Raw genomic sequence first — 17,918 nt, forward strand, 5'->3', positions numbered from 1 at the left:
ACCCAGGTCTCCCACACTGCAGGAGGATTCTTTACCAGCTGAGCCACCAGGGAAGCACAAAGCTGAACTCTATCTAAACTGATATGGAACTCAAGTGATTAATCCTAGAATCGCCCTTTGACCCATGCCATCACTTTTCCTAGGGAAGGTTAGGGAAGTGCTGCCTAGTCATCTCCATAGTTACCAGATTCACAAAGCTTCACAGGAGATGAGCTAGGCTTGAAAATTTCTAGCTTCTTGTGGTTCAGCCTCACCCACACTATTTCTAAAAGAAATTCCATGAAAGTTTTAGAATGTAGCAAGTTTCCTTTTGTATTAGCATAGAAGATTTACTGGACATTAACATTTTGACCTTTGCTGGGAATTTGCATGATGGAGAACAAAACATTATTCTTTACTTTTCTACTGCCACTGTAACAGCACAAACTGGCTTAAAACAACACAAATGTATTCTTTTACAGTTCTAGAGAGTCAGATATCCAAAGTGAGTCTTACAAGACTAAAATCAAGACATCAACAGAACTGGTTTCTTCTGGTGGCTCCAGAGAGAAGAATCCACTCCTGTCTCTTCCAGCTTCTAGAGGCTGCTGGCATTCCTAGGCTTGTGGCCATATCACTTCAATCTCTGCTTCTGTTGTCACATTTCCTTCTCTTCCAACCCTGACTCCTTCTGTTTCTCTTTTATAAGGATAATTGTGATCACATCAGACCTACCTGACCAATCCAGGATAATTTCTCTCAAGATCCTTAATTAAATCAAATCTGTGAATTAGCTTTTGGCATATAAGGTAGCAGGGGTTAAAGGGCTTAGGATGTGGACACATTTGGGAGGCTGACCCCATTTATCTGGACATCTTGATTAGAAATCATCCAGGAAAGATTTTTTTCCTAATTTAAAAGCAGTACAAATTGTTACATGTGGTTACTGTTAGATAGGGTTGCCTTTAAAAAAGGTGCCTTCGGTAAATTGAAAACTACTATTGAAATGATTAATGGCAAAAACAATTTGCTGAAAGTATAATAGGCAAGGTGATGAGAGTTTATATATTCAGCATATGCACTATAAAAATTTTTTTAAATAGTAAGAAAACTGATTCCATTATTTTGATAAACAGTTAATTGTATAAGAATAACAATTCACAAATGATAAAAACATTAAGCATAAAAATCCAAAATAAATGGAAAGGTTTACTTTTAAAATTATGATGATAATAACAAGATATTACTAATGGTAAGGGTACAGTTAACCAAATCTGGATGCTTTCATATCTTGCTTCTAGAAATGTACATTGGTCTTTCTTTATGTAGCACAAGGTTTCAAGAATGCTAAAAATGCTCTACTCAGTAATACTACATTTGGGAAATCATCCAAAATGTAGCAGAGCAAAAATGTTTATCTTTATGTGAAAAATTAAGAAAATTTAAACATTCTGCAATATGAAAATGACTAAATAAATACTGCTATAAGATGAAATATTTCTCAGCTACTTAAATGTATGCTACTGGGGAGTATTTTTTCCTAAATCACTTGGAGAAATGCCTAAGGTAAGGGCATGGAAAGCAGTCCTACAAGGCAACTGAGCAGCAGCTGAAAGTCAGCTCAGAAGTCAGGAGAACATGCTTTTCCTGGACCTGGTCTTTCTGAGTTTCCTTTCAAACCATCATGGGAGAAAATTTAAATATATAATTATTTAAGTTTATTAGCACTGACTCCAATTAGCATGAAAAGGATAACCAGGCCCCAAATCTAGTCAGTTACCACTGATACCATTTATATGAGTCTATGAAATGCAGAATGAAATGCTATACTTCTGAACTGATTGGTGAATGGCAATTAGTTTCTGCCCTGACCTTGAGTCCTCCCTGCTTTTCTGGTGCCCTGGGAATCCTCCTTTAGACCTCTCATTTGGGGGATCTCTTCATTACTAAGCAACTGAAATGTCTGGCACAATTGGGCATCCAGGAAGCTGCTGGATATATAACTATATAATTTCAGATGTGCTGCAGTCCACAGGGTTGCAAAGACTCAGACACAACTTAGCAACTGCACAACATGTAACTTCAAGACAAATTTCTCCCAAATTCTTTGACTTATTCCAAAATAAAGCTAACTCCATTTTGCTTTGCTATGAAGTACTATTTACTTCATTTGCATGTTCTTTTTCTCATAAAGCCATGTAAATAAGGAGAGGATTCTAGTGCTACAAGAAATGCAAGTGAAACATGTGCTGCTGCTGCTGCTGCTAAGTCACTTCAGTCATGTCCGACTCTTGTGACCCCATAGACGGCAGCCCACCAAGCTCCCCCATCCCTGGGATTCCCCAGGCAAGAACACTGGAGTGGGTTGCCATTTCCTTCTCCAATGCATGAAAGTGAAAAGTGAAAGTGAAGTCGCTTAGTCATGTCTGACCCTTAGTGACCCCATGGACTGCAGCCTACCAGGCTCCTCCATTCATGGGAGTTTCCAGGCAAGAGTACTGAAGTGGGGTGCCTTCTCCTGAAGCATGTTCAGTACAGCTCTCAAAAAGACTTTCACTTTATTTGGTCTGATTCCCGCTGTGCTCTTAGCTACTTTCACTGTTATACTTAAAAGGATGTGAATTTTTCAAGTTTGTGCCTGCTTTATGTGCCTGTGTATTTTTTTTTTTTTTACTACTATTCCCATTGGTTGGCTGATCTTCACAATTTTTCCCAAATTGACTAACTTAATACTGTGATTTCTACTAACTAGCTTTCATGTCTTCCCACTTTCTACAAAATAGACTCCCCTTATGAAGAATATTACCCATTGAAAAGGCATGTAGAAAAGCAAAATAAAAAGTTGTATATTCAACATTGTCATAACTATGCAAAATTGATGTATTAGACTGGGTGATCCAAAAAGCAGGCTCCTTGAAATATGCAAGGATTAGATTAGGGGAAATTCCTATGAGGAAAAAAAAGCCAGGGAGAACTATTAGATTACAAAGTAAGTGTGATCCTGAGTGAAAGCAGGAAGCAGGGAACCATGCTTGAGTGCTGCCTACTGCAAGGGAGGTTTGGCGAGATTCTAGGGGAGTCTTTAAGTTAAAGTAAGTCATTAAAATGATGCTGGGAAAGATTGAAGGCAGGAGGAGAATGGGATGACAGAGGACGAGATGGTTGGATGGCACCACTGACTTAATGGACATGGATGAGTTTGAGCAAGCTCTGGGAGATGGTAAAGGACAGGGAAGCCTGGTGTGCTGCATTCCATGGGGGTCATAAAGAGATAGACATGACTAAGCAACTGAACAGCAAAATGGTACAGATGAACCCAGTTCCAGAGCAGGAAGAGAGACACAGATGTAGAGAAAGGACATGTGGAAACAGGCGGAAGGGAATGTTGGATGAATTGGGAGATTAGATTTGACATAAATATACTACCATGTGTAAAATAGATAGCTAGTGGGGACCTACCTAGATAGCATAGGGAACTCAGCTCAGTGCTCTGTGATGACCTAGAAGGGTAGGATGGAGGCATGGTGGGAGGGAGGTCCAAGAAGGAGTGGATATATGTATCAGTTCAGTTCAGTCGCTCAGTAGTGTCTGACTCTTTGCGACCCCATGAATTGCAGCACACCAGGCCTCCCTGTCCATCACCAACTCCCGGAGTTCACTCAGACTCACATCCATCGAGTCGGTGATGCCATCCAGCCATCTCATCCTCTGTCATCCCCTTCTCCTCCTGCCCCCAATCCCTCCCAGCATCAGGGTCTTTTCCAATGAGTCAACTCTTCGCATGAGGTGGCCAAAGTATTGGAGTTTCAGCTTTAGCATCATTCCTTCCAAAGAAATCCCAGGGCTGATCTCCTTCAGAATGGACTGGTTGGATCTCCTTGCAGTCCAAGGGACTCTCAAGGGTCTTCTCCAACACCACAGTTCAAAAGCATCAATTCTTCGGCACTCAGCCTTCTTCACAGTCCAACTCTCACATCCATACATGACCACAGGAAAAACCATAGCCTTGACTAGACGGACCTTTGTTGCCAAAGTAATGTCTCTGCTTTTGAATATGCTATCTAGGTTGGTCATAACGGTCCTTGCAAGGAGTAAGCGTCTTTTAATTTCATGGCTGCAGTCACCATCTACAGTGATTTTGGATACACATATAGCTGATTGACTTTATTGTACAGCAGAAACTAATACAATATTGTAAAGCAATAATACCCCAATGATAATAATAAAGAACAGTCCTGTGTCTTTCAGAAATGGACCTGCCTTGGTGTTTCTGTTGTACTCAGTCACTGGCTAGGAAGCAGAACCTCATGGCACAAATAGGGTGATCAATCTCAGTGTGCAGAACCTGGGGCTTTTAGTCAATTACAACCCTTATATTTGTAAATCTACAAGGTATGCCACCTGTCTTTTCCATGTAAACCCCCTAGTCCCTCCTGGAAGAACAAGTTCATGGCTTCAGACCCTAACATTTTGCTGAGATCTGAAGCTGCAGGCACATCAAAGCATGTGCACGCCCACAAAAGCAGAAGATGAAACAATTTTGCAGAGCAATGATGCATGCATAAACTGGTTTCCTGACAAAAACAATGAAATAAACATACAAAATGGCATAAAAATAGAAGCATATACAAATATAGCACACACAGGTGCCTAAGGAGAAGTCTTCTCTCTCCCTGCCCATGCTTCAAGGATACAAGTAAACAAGACCTAAGCAATCTATACAATTCATCTGAGTGGGAGGAAAGAAAGGAAAACACAATTATCAGGATCCTAGTTTTGTGCTCCTGTGGCTATGGTAAGTGGTTTCATGTTTGTTAAAATATGTTACTATTTTTGTCTCTTATTGAATACTTCATGACAAGGTTCCAGGTAAGTCTAATGATTCCTGCTTTACAGAGGAAATAATGGGACTCAAAGAGATAATAGATTCAGAATTAAGTAACTTGTCAAAGGACACACATCTAGTAAATAACAGAATCAGAATACATTTTAAGTCTACCAATACAGAAGTAAGGAGAGCAGGGTGTTTGGGTGTATTGCATGTATATATACTTTTTGATTGCAAGGAATTTTTTTTCCCCAAAGCATCTTCAATCTTTTGCAGCCAAAGGTATTTTATACCATCCACCTCATAGTATGAGACTGGTTCTCTCATCAAATGGACACTTTAAAGAGCCAAGGGGAGGAGCTTGATATCAAGTCAGCATTCTTGCCCATCTCAGGAGTGGTGGCAATAACTGTGATCCTTTTCTGTATTCCACTGTCAGTAAGTGACCCCTGCCTTGTTTACCCATCCAGCCCTCCAGTCATGCTGTGAATACACAACTACTATACTTTGACCTCTTCCAGGCTTTTGGAGGATTACAGCTCTTTCCCTGAGGGACAGGCCCAGTAGAGAGACCCTTTTTACATCTCCTGTTCTCAAGCCTCTAGTTCTTTTTGCCTTTCATTTCTGTGGCCTCTTTATGAAGCTGATCCATCCTTGTAAAATTTCTGGAATTCAGACCTTCTTTAAGCTGTTACATTTCTTCTCCTCTAATCAAAGCTTTTCAGTCCCATTCTCTGTGCAACGATGACTGCTATTAGCAAATAAGCATTTTCAACTTGTTCCACCATTTTATTAATACAGGGCTTACTGGTATTCATCTTGTCCAAAGGAACACCTATCTTTGGTTCAGAAATAATTATTGATACAAGTTACTGATCACTTTGCATACATTACCTCAGTTAGCCAACATAACAGATATTACCATCTGTGTTCTAAGAACAGAAAATGGAGATGTAGAACAGATTTAGTTCTCTGGAAGCAGACATCAAAATAGACTACAGATCAACATCTGTGAAAGAAAGGTGGTGGAAGGGAGATCGGGCAGAGAAAGACGTCAAACTGTAAGCCTGACGTAATCTTAGCTGTGTCAGCTGGGAGCTCTCAGTCAAGTATTGGCCATCAGCATCCCATGTGGAGTCAATATGGCTGGCCATTTATACACTTTCCTTGTTCCATCACTGGATGCAGGCTGTTATGGGAAAGCATGAGCTTGTACAAGGGGAATCTCAGCTGAGCAGATCCTGGAGGAGTATACACCTGGATGCTCTCTCTTAAGAGCAAATCTGTCCTTGAAAAGAAATCTGAGTGGTGTGTCTGTGTCTACCGCAGGCTCTCAGAATCTGGGAAATGTATTAGAGAATCTGCAGCTAGTAAGTGGCAAAGATTTGACAGCAAGTCTTGTGACTCAAAAGTCCATGCTCCCTGATAACTTATAATTGGTTTACAAATATTTATCCAAACTGGTTATATCAGAATCACCTTTAAAATAGAGATTTCTTTAAAACATGAATATTTGGCTCTAAAGACTCCAGCTCTGGAGGTACAAAGAGCCAGTCATTCTGATAAAAGTCACAAATAGATATCTTTTTAAAAATACATTAGGTGTTACATAATTTTTTTCCAAATTTTATCTAATTAGCATAGACATTTTTATATGAAAAAATCTTTAGGGACTCATGAAGGTTTTAGCTGAGATAAACAACATTTTTAGAACTTCTTTCTGATTTGGGATAATATTCTGAGATCCTTGGCCTTGTGGCTTACGTCTTTTGACCTCTGGGACAATTTTAAAGGCACAATGAGCTTCCCTCTGCTGTTACAGGTCATTTGTATTCCACCTTAAGCATGGGGAAGAAAGCTGTGTAAACATTACATAAATATTTTGCAGGATGTTTACTCCAGTAATGGAAGTACTAAGAAGCTACATGTAGTTTCTCTGGGTTACAGTGTGGTGGTTGAAATGCCTGAATATTTAAGTCTCAACCGTAAAGGCTGATATGAGGAAAGTGCAGTGCTGGTTGACTGAGCTCTTTAAAATCAGGAAAAGTGATTTTTCATCTTTGGGCCTCCAGCCATTCACAGTGTCTATCTGAATCAGTGAATACATGATAACTGTCTTTTAACCTCAGTATTGGTGATTTAGCCACTAAGTCATGTCAGACTCTTTGCAACCCCTGTTGTCCAAGGTTCCTCTGTCCGTGGGATTTCCCAGGACAGAATCCTGGAATGGGTTGCCATTTCCTTCTCCAGGGGATCTTCCCAACCCAGGAACTGAACCTGCATCTATTGCATGGCAGGCAGATTCTTTACTGTCTGAGCCACCAGGGAAGCTCTTAAGTTAACCTTTAACCTTAAGTACTTAAAGTCATGAAATTTGGCCTTGGAAGAAAATCACCAGCCTCTCAGACAAAGACTTACAACATCAACTTTTGTCAATGACCACATATGTCACAAATCTAGATTTTTAACTTGGAATCTCAAATGAGTGAATTTAACTATCTTCTATTATTAGAAGTGGAGTTGACAAAAATGGTTCCACATTGATCCTGAGCTATCTGATCTTGAACTTTTCCATTTCTTCCTTTATTGTTTCTATTCTATTTAATTCAGATAGTAGCCATATGAAGAATGTTGAAATTGGAAGTTTCCTTTAGTTGATATTCAAGATGTTATTTAGCTCAAAACTTGCATATTTAGAGAAAACATGTAGCCAATACTAATGATGATCTCATCCCATTGATATTTATCTACAGACTGAAGACAGTTGCCTTTCCTTCCTTTGTTGAGGCAGGGTTTCTTATCACTCATTTTTTTGCATAACCTCAGATGAATCTCCACTGGCCTAATGACAAGAAGCATTCTCATCTTTTTATGACATGATGTTTGGGAAGATAAATCTAAAATTTCTAACATAAAAGAAGTTTCAAAATCACAAACTGTCAAAAGGGGGGAAATATATACTTATCATAGGTAGTTTTTACCATGAATTTTCTGACCTTGGTTTGATTAAAATCTCAACCTAAATATTTCACCAATATAAATTTCTTTAGAATTTAATTGTTCATTTCACTGAACTTTGAATGAGAAAAACCCCAATGTGGGGCAAAAAGGCTGACACAAAAGGTGTATTTAAGGACTGAGCTGCTTTACGGATCGAAGCATTTGAAACTGAACAGTCAATTTGACAAGAAGCAAAAACCACAGAACAGAGTACCACCTAGTCTTTGTTTTGTTTCACAAAATATTTGGGCTCTTCTTACTGTCCTCTCCCACCTCCTCTCTCTTTATTTATTTTATAGATGTCATTGAAGCAGATAACCTGATCCAACTCTGAAAGATTCAGGGGAGAAAGGGAAGCTTTCTACCTGAACATCCCTGATATAAACAGGAAATGAAGGCATCACTCACCGTGCTTGGAACTGGGAAATTGTTCTGGGGCTTCTTCCTAATTCCTCATGTAGGCATTTGGAGTATCAATGGTAAGACACCGACTTCTTATATATTTCTCAGGGGATGTTGGAAGCAATGTTCTCCCTTGCTGATCTTAGTAGGATATAGTGTTTATGCTTAGTGGATAATGGTAGATGAAATCAAGGAGTTGGATTTGCTCACTGAAGACATGGTAGAAAGAACATAGACCAAATTAGAAAACAGTATTTAAGTCAGAGTTTGGCTGGTTTTCTTAAAAACATATATAGACCAAATTAGAAAACAGTATTTAAGTCAGAGTTTGGCTGGTTTTCTTAAAAACATATTCTAATCGTAAGAACAGAGAACTGGGCAAATGCTATAAATAGTTCAGTACAAATTTATCACTATACTAGTAAAAGTGTTCTGGATGCTATGCTGTTGGTGAATAAATAGCTTCTTCTTTTCAAACTGAGACTAAAGGAGTGTTCGTTAGGTGTTGGATAACTGGGATTATACATGACTCCATGGTTACTCTGGAATGGTGGTTTAGTCGCTAAGTCATGTCTGACTCTTGCAACCTCATGTACAGTAGCTTGCCAGGCTCCTCTGCCCATGGGGTTCTCTGGGCAAGAATACTGGAGTGGTTGCCGTTTCCTTTTCTAGAGGATCTTCCAGACCCAGGAATTGAACCTGGGTTTCCTGTGTTGCAGGCATATGGCTAAATAAAATCTCCTTAATTGCTTCATGGGGCATGTGCCTTGAGAATACTGAATGAGACAATGCTGAGAAATATGGGATCAGTGCATTCTGTCGCTGCTTTTATTATATTGAAGGTAAAAGGTGTCATGTGATATAGAAAACAGCTTAAAATCTGCATTGATGTTTGGCCAGTTTTGCAAAAATTTTATACAAGTGAAAAAGTGATGAGTTCACTTGCTCCTTTACTTTGTCAGAGATGCGCATATATTATAAAGAGGGAGGGGCTATGAAAGACAACAGACGTTCTTAATTTCCTGGTTTCGAATAGCCTGCCTTATCCCCACAAGCACATACTCTTATAAGTTTCAAATCAGAAAATATGGTCACTGAAATCCTTTAGCATGTCATCTTCAGTTCTGAAACTGTGTTTTGGAATTTGTCTTCACGATACCAGGATGGCACACAAACAGCTGCAAAATTAAAAAATCCCCTTCTCTTAAGCGTTTTTATGTGTGTAAGTATTTGGTATTAAGGGGCTTCCCAAGTGTGCAGTGGTAAAGAATCCACCTGCAATGCAGGAGACTCAGATTCAATCCCTGGGTCAAGAAGATTCCCTAGAGGAAGAAATGGCAACCCACTCCAGTATTCTTGTCTGGAGAATGCCATGGATGGAGGAGCCTGGTGGGCTACAGTCCACGGAGTCGCAAAAGAGTCGGACACAACTGAGCACAACAACAACAAAGCTGGTGTTGTGCTGATGAAAAGTTTAGATGGCCGGCTGTATTTTTCACTTTAGTTACAACTGAGGTTTAAATATTATTAAAGAGAAGTTTGAAGGATGTGCAGTGCTGTATCACACAGGGAGTTCAACTCTGCTCCTCCTTTCAATATGTGTCAGCACTGGGTTCATTGACTGGCTCTGCCATTTTCTGCATGACCTTGATTTAGTTTCTTATCCTCTCTTATACTTAGTTTCCTCACTTGTAAAACAGAGATAATAATAATTTACCTAAATTATGGGGCTATTGTGAAGACTACAGATACAAAAGGTAAAGTGCATAGCATAGTAAACTCACACAATAAAAGTTTGATAAGAGTTGGACACAACTTAGTGACTAAACCACAAACATTAATGCTATTTTTGCTAATATTCTTTATACCAAACAACCCACAGAATATTCAAATAAATGGGAAACAAGTTTTAACATTATCATTTAAAATAGTTGAGGTTTTGAAGCTAAAAATAGAATGAATAAATGAAGTATATTGTACAAAATATTTAGCCCAAAGTATAGTGACTCGAATTATTTGAACAATAAAACAGAAAGCCTTGGACAAAGGATTAGCCAGATAGCTTATATATGTTTTTGGATTGCAGCATTACTTGAATTAAATTAGGGATATAGGTTGTTGAGGGGTTTCCCAGGTGGCACTAGACTCAGTGGATATGAGTTTGAGCAAACTCAGGGAGATAGTGAAGGATAGGGAAGCCTGGCGTGCTGCCGTCCATGGGGTCACAAAGAGTAGGACACTACTCAGTGACTGAATAACAACGATATAGGCTGGTGAGATTTGTACTCCTGACAGCTGATGACTCTATTCCTTTAAACCTCATTTAGTTTAACCTTTATATCTTAGGGATTTCCTGTGATGCAGTTACTGAATTCTTTACACAGGCACAAAGTTTCAAAGTCTTTAAGAATAGTTTTAAAATAATGTTTCCTTTCCACTTCAAAGCAATGTGAGGTATGTGTATATCTTCTTAGGAATGTGGCTGCATCAATAATAAGGTTGTGAAAAAGGTAATGTTCTCTACAAACTTCCTGTTGAAGGTCCTCCTTCATAGTGAAAGAATTCTTGCTTGCATTTTGTGTTTCTCAAAAAAAGTTAGGGGGAGCTTTGTCCCTTTGTATCTGGCATATGATTTCTGTCTGAATGAAAGTAATAGAAGTGTTAGCATATATACATGGACAGATGGGCTGATTATGCTGGCAAGAACAAGGCTCCAAGTGGAGATGCTCTTGTCAGTAGCCTGCCCCATCTTCAGTGAGTGACTCCAGCTGAGAGGCCCTGGACCACTTGATGCTCAACTTATTCAATTTGAGCATCAACCAAGGATTCCAGCATCAAGCAGCCAGCAGCACTGCAGTTAATGTCTGGCTACTGTGTAGACTATACACGTTCTGAATAAAGGCAGGAGGAAATCTTGAATCTGTACTCCACCTCCCTCCCAGATTGTGTTTCCCCAGTATGAGCAGACCATATCCTTGGGTCAGAGCAGAAACGCTGGGGCAAAAAGTGCTTGGAATCTCTCATTCCTTCATATGCTGGTTTTGTAACACAGTGTCTTTATCAGACTTATTTATCTGGATATGCTTATTTGTTCCTCTTGAAATACACATGTTTTATGCCAGAAATAGAGCTTAACCTTCTGCCAAATGCCTGTATATTGTTATCACTAAAGTGCCTGCTATAAGATATGACTGACTTATATGTAAATGTCTAGGAATACATTCTGCAGCTACAGGATTTCCTGGATTAAGGTTTGAAAAGACTAATTCCTGTGTTAATCACAGCCTTGAATAGACTTTTCTAACACTGAACTCTTTAATTAATTATTACTTCCTCTGTCCCACTATCAAAATTTCCTCTATTGTAATATTGAAGTCAGTTTATCTTACTTCTCTGAGACTTTCCAACTTAATTTCCATCATTTGTGAATTTCACCTTTACTTACATTTTAGAGTTGTTGAAAGAAAAATATTCACAGGCATTTGTAACCAGGTTCAAAAATGAAACCAATCTTGCTTTTTTTCTTGGAAAGGCAATGATAGAGCAGGTAGGATCATTCCAGATTACTAGATTACTCTCCCATCTCTGCCATTTACTGCTTCTCTGATTATAACCTCTCTGGTTCTCTTTCCTCATCTAAATGATGGGGACAACAATGATATTGAACTTATAGGGATGTTGTTAGTAGTAAGTGAATTAATTCTGTGAAACTGTTAAAATAGTACTTGAAGTTTATTTGCTAAAATTACACAGTAAGTGCTGTGTACGTTTACTGATAATGGTTTAGTTTTCTTTTTTCCCCCATTTAGTACAAAACTTTATTAGCCTGATAGTCTCCTTAAAGCAGTATTGGGAGATCATCTCTCATTTGAGGTTTACAAAAACTTGTCTATATACAACTCTTTTTACCAAAAACTATTATTTATGTATTTGGCTGAGCTGGCTTTAGTTGCAGCTTGTGGGGTCTTTTTCTTTTTAGTTGTGGCTTGTGTGATCTGGAGCTCCCCAGGTGGTGCAGTGGTAAATAATCTGCCTGCCAATGCAGGGATGCAGGTTTGATCCCTGGGTCAGGAAGATCCCCTGGAGAAGGGAAATCCCATGGACAGGAGAGAGGAGCTGGTGGGCTACAGTCCATGGGGGTCTCAAAGAGTCAGATACCACTGAGCAACTGAGCACACACATGTGAGATCTATTCCATGACTAGGGATGGAACTCGGGCCCCCTGCTTTGGGAGGATGGAGTCTTAGCTTCTGGACCATCAGAGAAGTCACTATAAACAACTCTTGATATCATTATCTCCTTGGTTATGGACTCTGATTTCCATGCTTCTCAATGGAAGAAATTATTTGTTTGCCTGTGTACATGTGCAAGGGAATCGTGTTAGTATGCACAGAATCTAAACATGTACCATATGAGGTTCACATTAAACACAGACAAGGAGAGTGATAGAGGGGCCATCTAGACAGTCATGGGGAAACATTAGGTTTGTCTGGTAGAGCTCTCTAACTTCTTTTCTCATTCCTGATAACCACATTTATAAGCATAACATGGAACTTGAATATATCACAAACAACCCATTGCCCAGAAGTGGCTATGAGGAGGGCTGGGACATTTAGATTCTAGCTGGGTGGTGATTATCCTATTTCTTTTTGTTCTGTGATATTAGGAGAATTAATATTGGAGGACCACTGGCGGTTTCTGCCCACACTGATAATGCTAAGTATCTTCTAGGGCTTTGAGAATACCAATGAATCTCAGTAGTAGAATATCTTAGGAAGGTGAGGAAGTATCTACAAAAGAAGTAGAGACGGACTTGCCTTGTGTCCTTCCAATAGCACAAAATGGAAGGATGGTTACTCTGAACATCATACATAGCCACTCAAACACTGAAGGCAATATTTAGAAATACTCAGGTTGGTTTCTTATAAAATGCCTAAGGTTCTCTTGAATGCTACTGTTCACAGCTTCTAAGGTATGCTCTAGGCTTTTCCTGTCCTGCTTTTTTCCCTAAGGTCACTGTGAGCAAGGTGGAAGGCCTAGCATCTCTGAAGGATTGGCCCAGCTATGCCAGAGTCTTCCTTGCCCAGAACTATCCTCTAAATTGTCAACAAGAATCATTTTTCTGTAGGGTCTATTGAACTGGCTAGACACTTATGCTATTCCAGAGAGGTGATTACACACTGGCTAACACACTCTCCACCAGATACTCATCTTCATCATATAGGACAGGCAGAACTCTGCAAGACTGGAGTGAATCCTCTGGCCTGGGGAGACAAAGACATGACCAGTAGGGCGGAGTCACAGGGAGGTCATTTGTTACTTGGTGGAAATGTAATGAAGAAATACTCAGAGAAAGCATGAGAAAGCACCCAGAACAAAGTTTTTTTTTTACTTCCTAGTTTTGACCAAGACTGGCCTTCTTCATTAGTATAATTCTGAAGAATTTCATGTCTCATATAGACGGTAAAGAATCTGCCTGCAATACAGGAGACCTTAGTTTGATCCCTGGCTTGGGAAGATCCCCTGAAGGAGGAAATGGCTACCCACTCCAGTATTCTTGCCTGGAGAATTCCATGGACAGGGGTAGCCTGGCAAGCTATAGTCCGTGGGGTCACAAGGAGTTGGACACGACTGAGTGACTAACACACACATAGAAGGACATTTTTCTATGGAATAGAGCCCTTTTTCTATCTCTATTACGTTTATTTGGCTGGTGAATATACAGATCACTGCTGATCTCCAAAAGCAGTTGGAAGTGAATGTTCAGAGCAGAGGCACTTGGGGCAGGCACTGTGGGTTTCCACCTGGCCTCTGCTGCCCACAGGCCTTGTGCCCTTGGACAATTACTCAACTGCTGTGTCACTTCGCCGAATTCATCCTATCCAAAAAATAGTAATGCCTGGCACTTATTATTATGTGTTGTGAACCAGCCACAGTGCCAACGACCTTCCTGTGCGTTCCCATGTGCTTTCACAGCTACTCTTCTAGATAAGAGCTTGTGCCTTGGAGCTAGCCAGGCCTGGGTTCAAGTCCCAGTCCTGGCTCTGACTCCCGCCAGCTGGGGACCTTAAGTAAGTGGCTTCACTTCTCTACACTTGGTTTCTCCCACTTAAGATAAAGATAATAATATATACTATAACTACCTTATAAAATTGCTTTGAGGATCAAAAGAAACTATGTATGGTACATAATAAGAACTCAAAAATATTAGTCATATCCCTGTTTTCCTTCTGTTGGGAGCACCTAGGATGGGTTCATAGTACTTTGATAATGTGAAATATGATGCAATTGTGGGCAAGTGGCAATGAAGATGAGGCAGTGATTCTGAAGGTTGATTTTCCAAATGTGATAAACTATCTGACCTGATGATCACTGAAGTTCTCTGCTTGTCCTATTCTTTAATATCTCAGGAAAAGGAAATAGTGCAGGCACTTTGTATACTTTGCTGTTTGACAAAGCTGTGGCAGATACTAGAATGACTGTATCAAGTCAAAAAAATTTCAGAATTCTGGCAAACTAGATAAAACCAAGAGCTATATGGCTTAAAATCTTAGATTGCTCAATACGACTGAATTAAAGAGATAGACTTCAAACTATTCTCCAAAGTAATCACATCACATTATGAGAAATTCTAGCCCTAGAAGAAATTGTTTCAAAATGTGGTCTATAAATACCACATGAAAGCAAACTTAAAGTTTTCACATACCATTTTAAGAAGATTTTAAGAAGAATATAGTAATAGAAAATGAGTGTGAAAATTCTCTCTATTCATTTCATGGTCTTTGGTTTTTAAGTAAAGGGAATAAATATGAATTCATACCGTACGTATTCTTGGGGTGAAGTTCATTCTTTCCAGTTCCATTTTTGCTAAAGGAATTTTACATCTTCTAAGTCTGTGTGTGACTATGTGTGGTGTATTTGTGTTTAGACAAGGACGGATTGCCTATCCCTAAGGCAACCAGTATCAGACAATATGCACAGAAAAGGGAAAAAATCTTGAACTATTTTTTCATACTACTTCTATGTCTGTGACCTCTATTATATTACATCTTGTTTGTCAGGTAAAAATGTGTGAATCTTTCATCTCACCATGGGAACTGAGATAAGCAAATCTTCATTGCGTCCCTGAAATCAAGCCGCAGGGTTTTCCATTAACAAAGATCATCCTTTAAAATAGAGTTTCTGATTTTAACAATGGATATGTGCATCACCCTTATTCAAATTTCCCCAGATATTCCCAGCACTTCTAGAAATATCTGACTTGTGGTATGGGTCTGTTTACCACAGAGTTAAAATAATAAGTTTAATCAACACTACATAATACCACATTAAATTAGTGGTTTCTGCATGCAATGGAATTCCCCTCCCTTCATCGCAAGTCACCACATTTCTGGTTTTGTGAGCCAGCTTGTGATGGGAAGTAGGTCATGTGGGCTTCCTGATGCTGTGCATGAGATTCCTTAAGGCTGTCTGGGTGGATGTCTTTCCAGGATCTTTGATGTGTAATTACATGGCAGCTGTTGCTATGTGTGGATTGGCCTTGCTATGCCCTAAGTCCTGGAGGAGGAAATGACAACCCACTCCAGTATTCTTGCCTGGGAAATCTCACGGACAGAGGAGCCTGGTGGGCTGCAGTCCATGAGGTTGCAAAAGAGTTGGACTTAACTGCTAAAAAACAACAACATGCTCAAGTCACTGTGTCATGGGACCCCCTAAACCACACCAGTTTGCAAGGGAGAGGCACCTGTTTCCCTTCCTTATTAGTACCCATCTCTCTGCTCCACCCCTCTGCACTCTAAAGCAAGAAAGATCATACTACCAGCATCCTCTGAAGGCCTGTTTCTTCCTGAGTCTGAAGACTAATCTTCTTCTGAGGCCTCCCCATCACATATCTGAAGTTTTTGTTAGTTGTTTTTCTACCATAGTACCTTCTGATAGAAGCTAAAATCCTGGTTCATGTAAGGGAAAATTATTGGCATATTATAAGTGTCATGGGCTTCCCAGGTGATGTTAGTAGTAAAGAACCTGCTTGCCAATGCAGGAGACATAAGAGACTTGAGCTTGATCCCTGGGTTGAGAAGATCCCCTGGAGAAGGGCATGGGAACCCACTTCAGTATTCTTGGCTGGATAATCCCATGGACAGAGAAGCCTAGCCAGCTACAGTCCACAGAGTCGCAAAGAGTCGGACACGACTGAAGTGACTTAGCATGCACACATACTTGTCACAGTCATTTTAGCTTTTAAAAAAATTATTTATGTACATATTTATGGTCAACTCTAATACCACCTTAGGTCAAATTAAGGTACTCAGGCTTCATTACTGTCATTTTACTGTCATTCATTTATTTCAGTGAATGTAACTATTTTGAATTTTCCATAAATGTAAAATTTTTTCAATAGAGAGGTTAAAATCTGTCGGGGTTTTCCTCATGGGAATAGTTATAATCAAGGTATATAATCTTTAAAAATAAGAAATAACTGTATTTCATTTAAGATTCATAACCATAAACCTCTTTTTTTCTTAGTTGTTATTGAGTTTTACAGATTACTTACTCTCTTCCGCCCCTTATGGTATTTACACCTGTGGCTAGGCTTGCTTAGCTGGAAGATATTGGGCCATCCAGTTTTTTGTGGTTGGCATGCCTCTCTAATTGGTTGGTCTAGGTATCTGGATGACCACAGAGTGTCATTTCTTAAATATTTTGAGTTTCACCCCAAATGGACATAAATCAGGCCTTTCTACACTACATACTTATAAGATCTAGTTTTTCTTTCATGCTTAGGTTATAACCACTAAAGCATATGTTGAGATGCATATATCCTTCACCTTGACATTTTGAGTCCACATACCAAAGGATTCAGGGCTTCCCTGGTAGCTCAGATGGTAAAGAATCTGTCTGCAATGCAGGAGACCTGGGTTTGATCCCTGGGTTGGGAAGATCGCCTGGAGAAGGGAATGGCAATCCACTCCAGTGTTCTTGCCTGAAGAATTCCATGGACAGAGGAGCCTGGTGGGCTACAGTCCATGAGGCTGCAGAGTTGGACAGGACTGAGGGACTAAGCACGCACACTCTGAGGACTCAGCTGTGTCTGTTCTGTGTCCTTAGTGCACAGACAGCATAGAGTTGTGAGCAGGGGATTTTTCTCTTCATGAAGCTCTCTCTGTTCAGTCTCAGGGTACATCCTGCTTCTCACTTTCATACTTTTTCTAAGGCCATCTCCTTTTGCTATCCTTGGGAAGCAGAAGATCTCCTTTTGCCATCCCTGGGAAGATGGGAAGATCAGAAGACCGAAGCATAAACACTTATTTAAGTATAATACAGTTAGGCATGTCACGCAAAATAGCATGGGGCATTTGGTGTGGCATCAAGTGGATGTGGGTTACTAGAGTGTGTTGTGTAAGGGAGGGGAATAAGTTCGCATAAAGAAGCAGGGGATAAATGCCATTTGATGAAGGCTGGACATTTTTAAGTAGGTACTGAAGACTCTCTATGGGGTTTCAGGCAAAAAAAAAAAATCGTGCAATTGACTTTAAATTTTAAGAATATAAACTGTGACAGTAATGTGGAGAATGAATTTGGTTGCGGAAGGGGAAAAAGGTCACGTTTGGAATGCAGAAGGCTAGTTGTTAAGCTGTGACAATAATCCTCATGAAGTAGAATGAGACCCAAATTAAGGCAGTGGCATAAAAACAAATTCAAAAGATAT

The 17,918-nt window shown here is 39.7% G+C and overlaps 1 protein-coding gene across 1 annotated transcript in view; it reads left to right on the plus strand.

The window, feature by feature from the left end:
* The first annotated feature begins 4,617 nt into the window (after window positions 1-4,617).
* Window positions 4,618-17,918, plus strand: part of BTLA (B and T lymphocyte associated) — a 36,549-nt gene continuing 23,248 nt past the window's right edge. Inside the window, exons 1-2 of the mRNA XM_086406700.1 lie at window positions 4,618-4,774; window positions 8,107-8,286. Of these exons, the coding sequence (XP_086262826.1) occupies window positions 8,199-8,286 (88 nt within the window). The 5' untranslated portion in view covers window positions 4,618-4,774; window positions 8,107-8,198. The remainder of the gene's footprint in view (window positions 4,775-8,106; window positions 8,287-17,918) is intronic.

Source organism: Bos grunniens, chromosome 1, assembly GCF_055505025.1.
Source record: "Bos grunniens cultivar Pamir isolate PY7600 chromosome 1, Bosgru_T2T1.0, whole genome shotgun sequence".
NCBI classification, from domain to species: domain Eukaryota; kingdom Metazoa; phylum Chordata; class Mammalia; order Artiodactyla; family Bovidae; genus Bos; species Bos grunniens.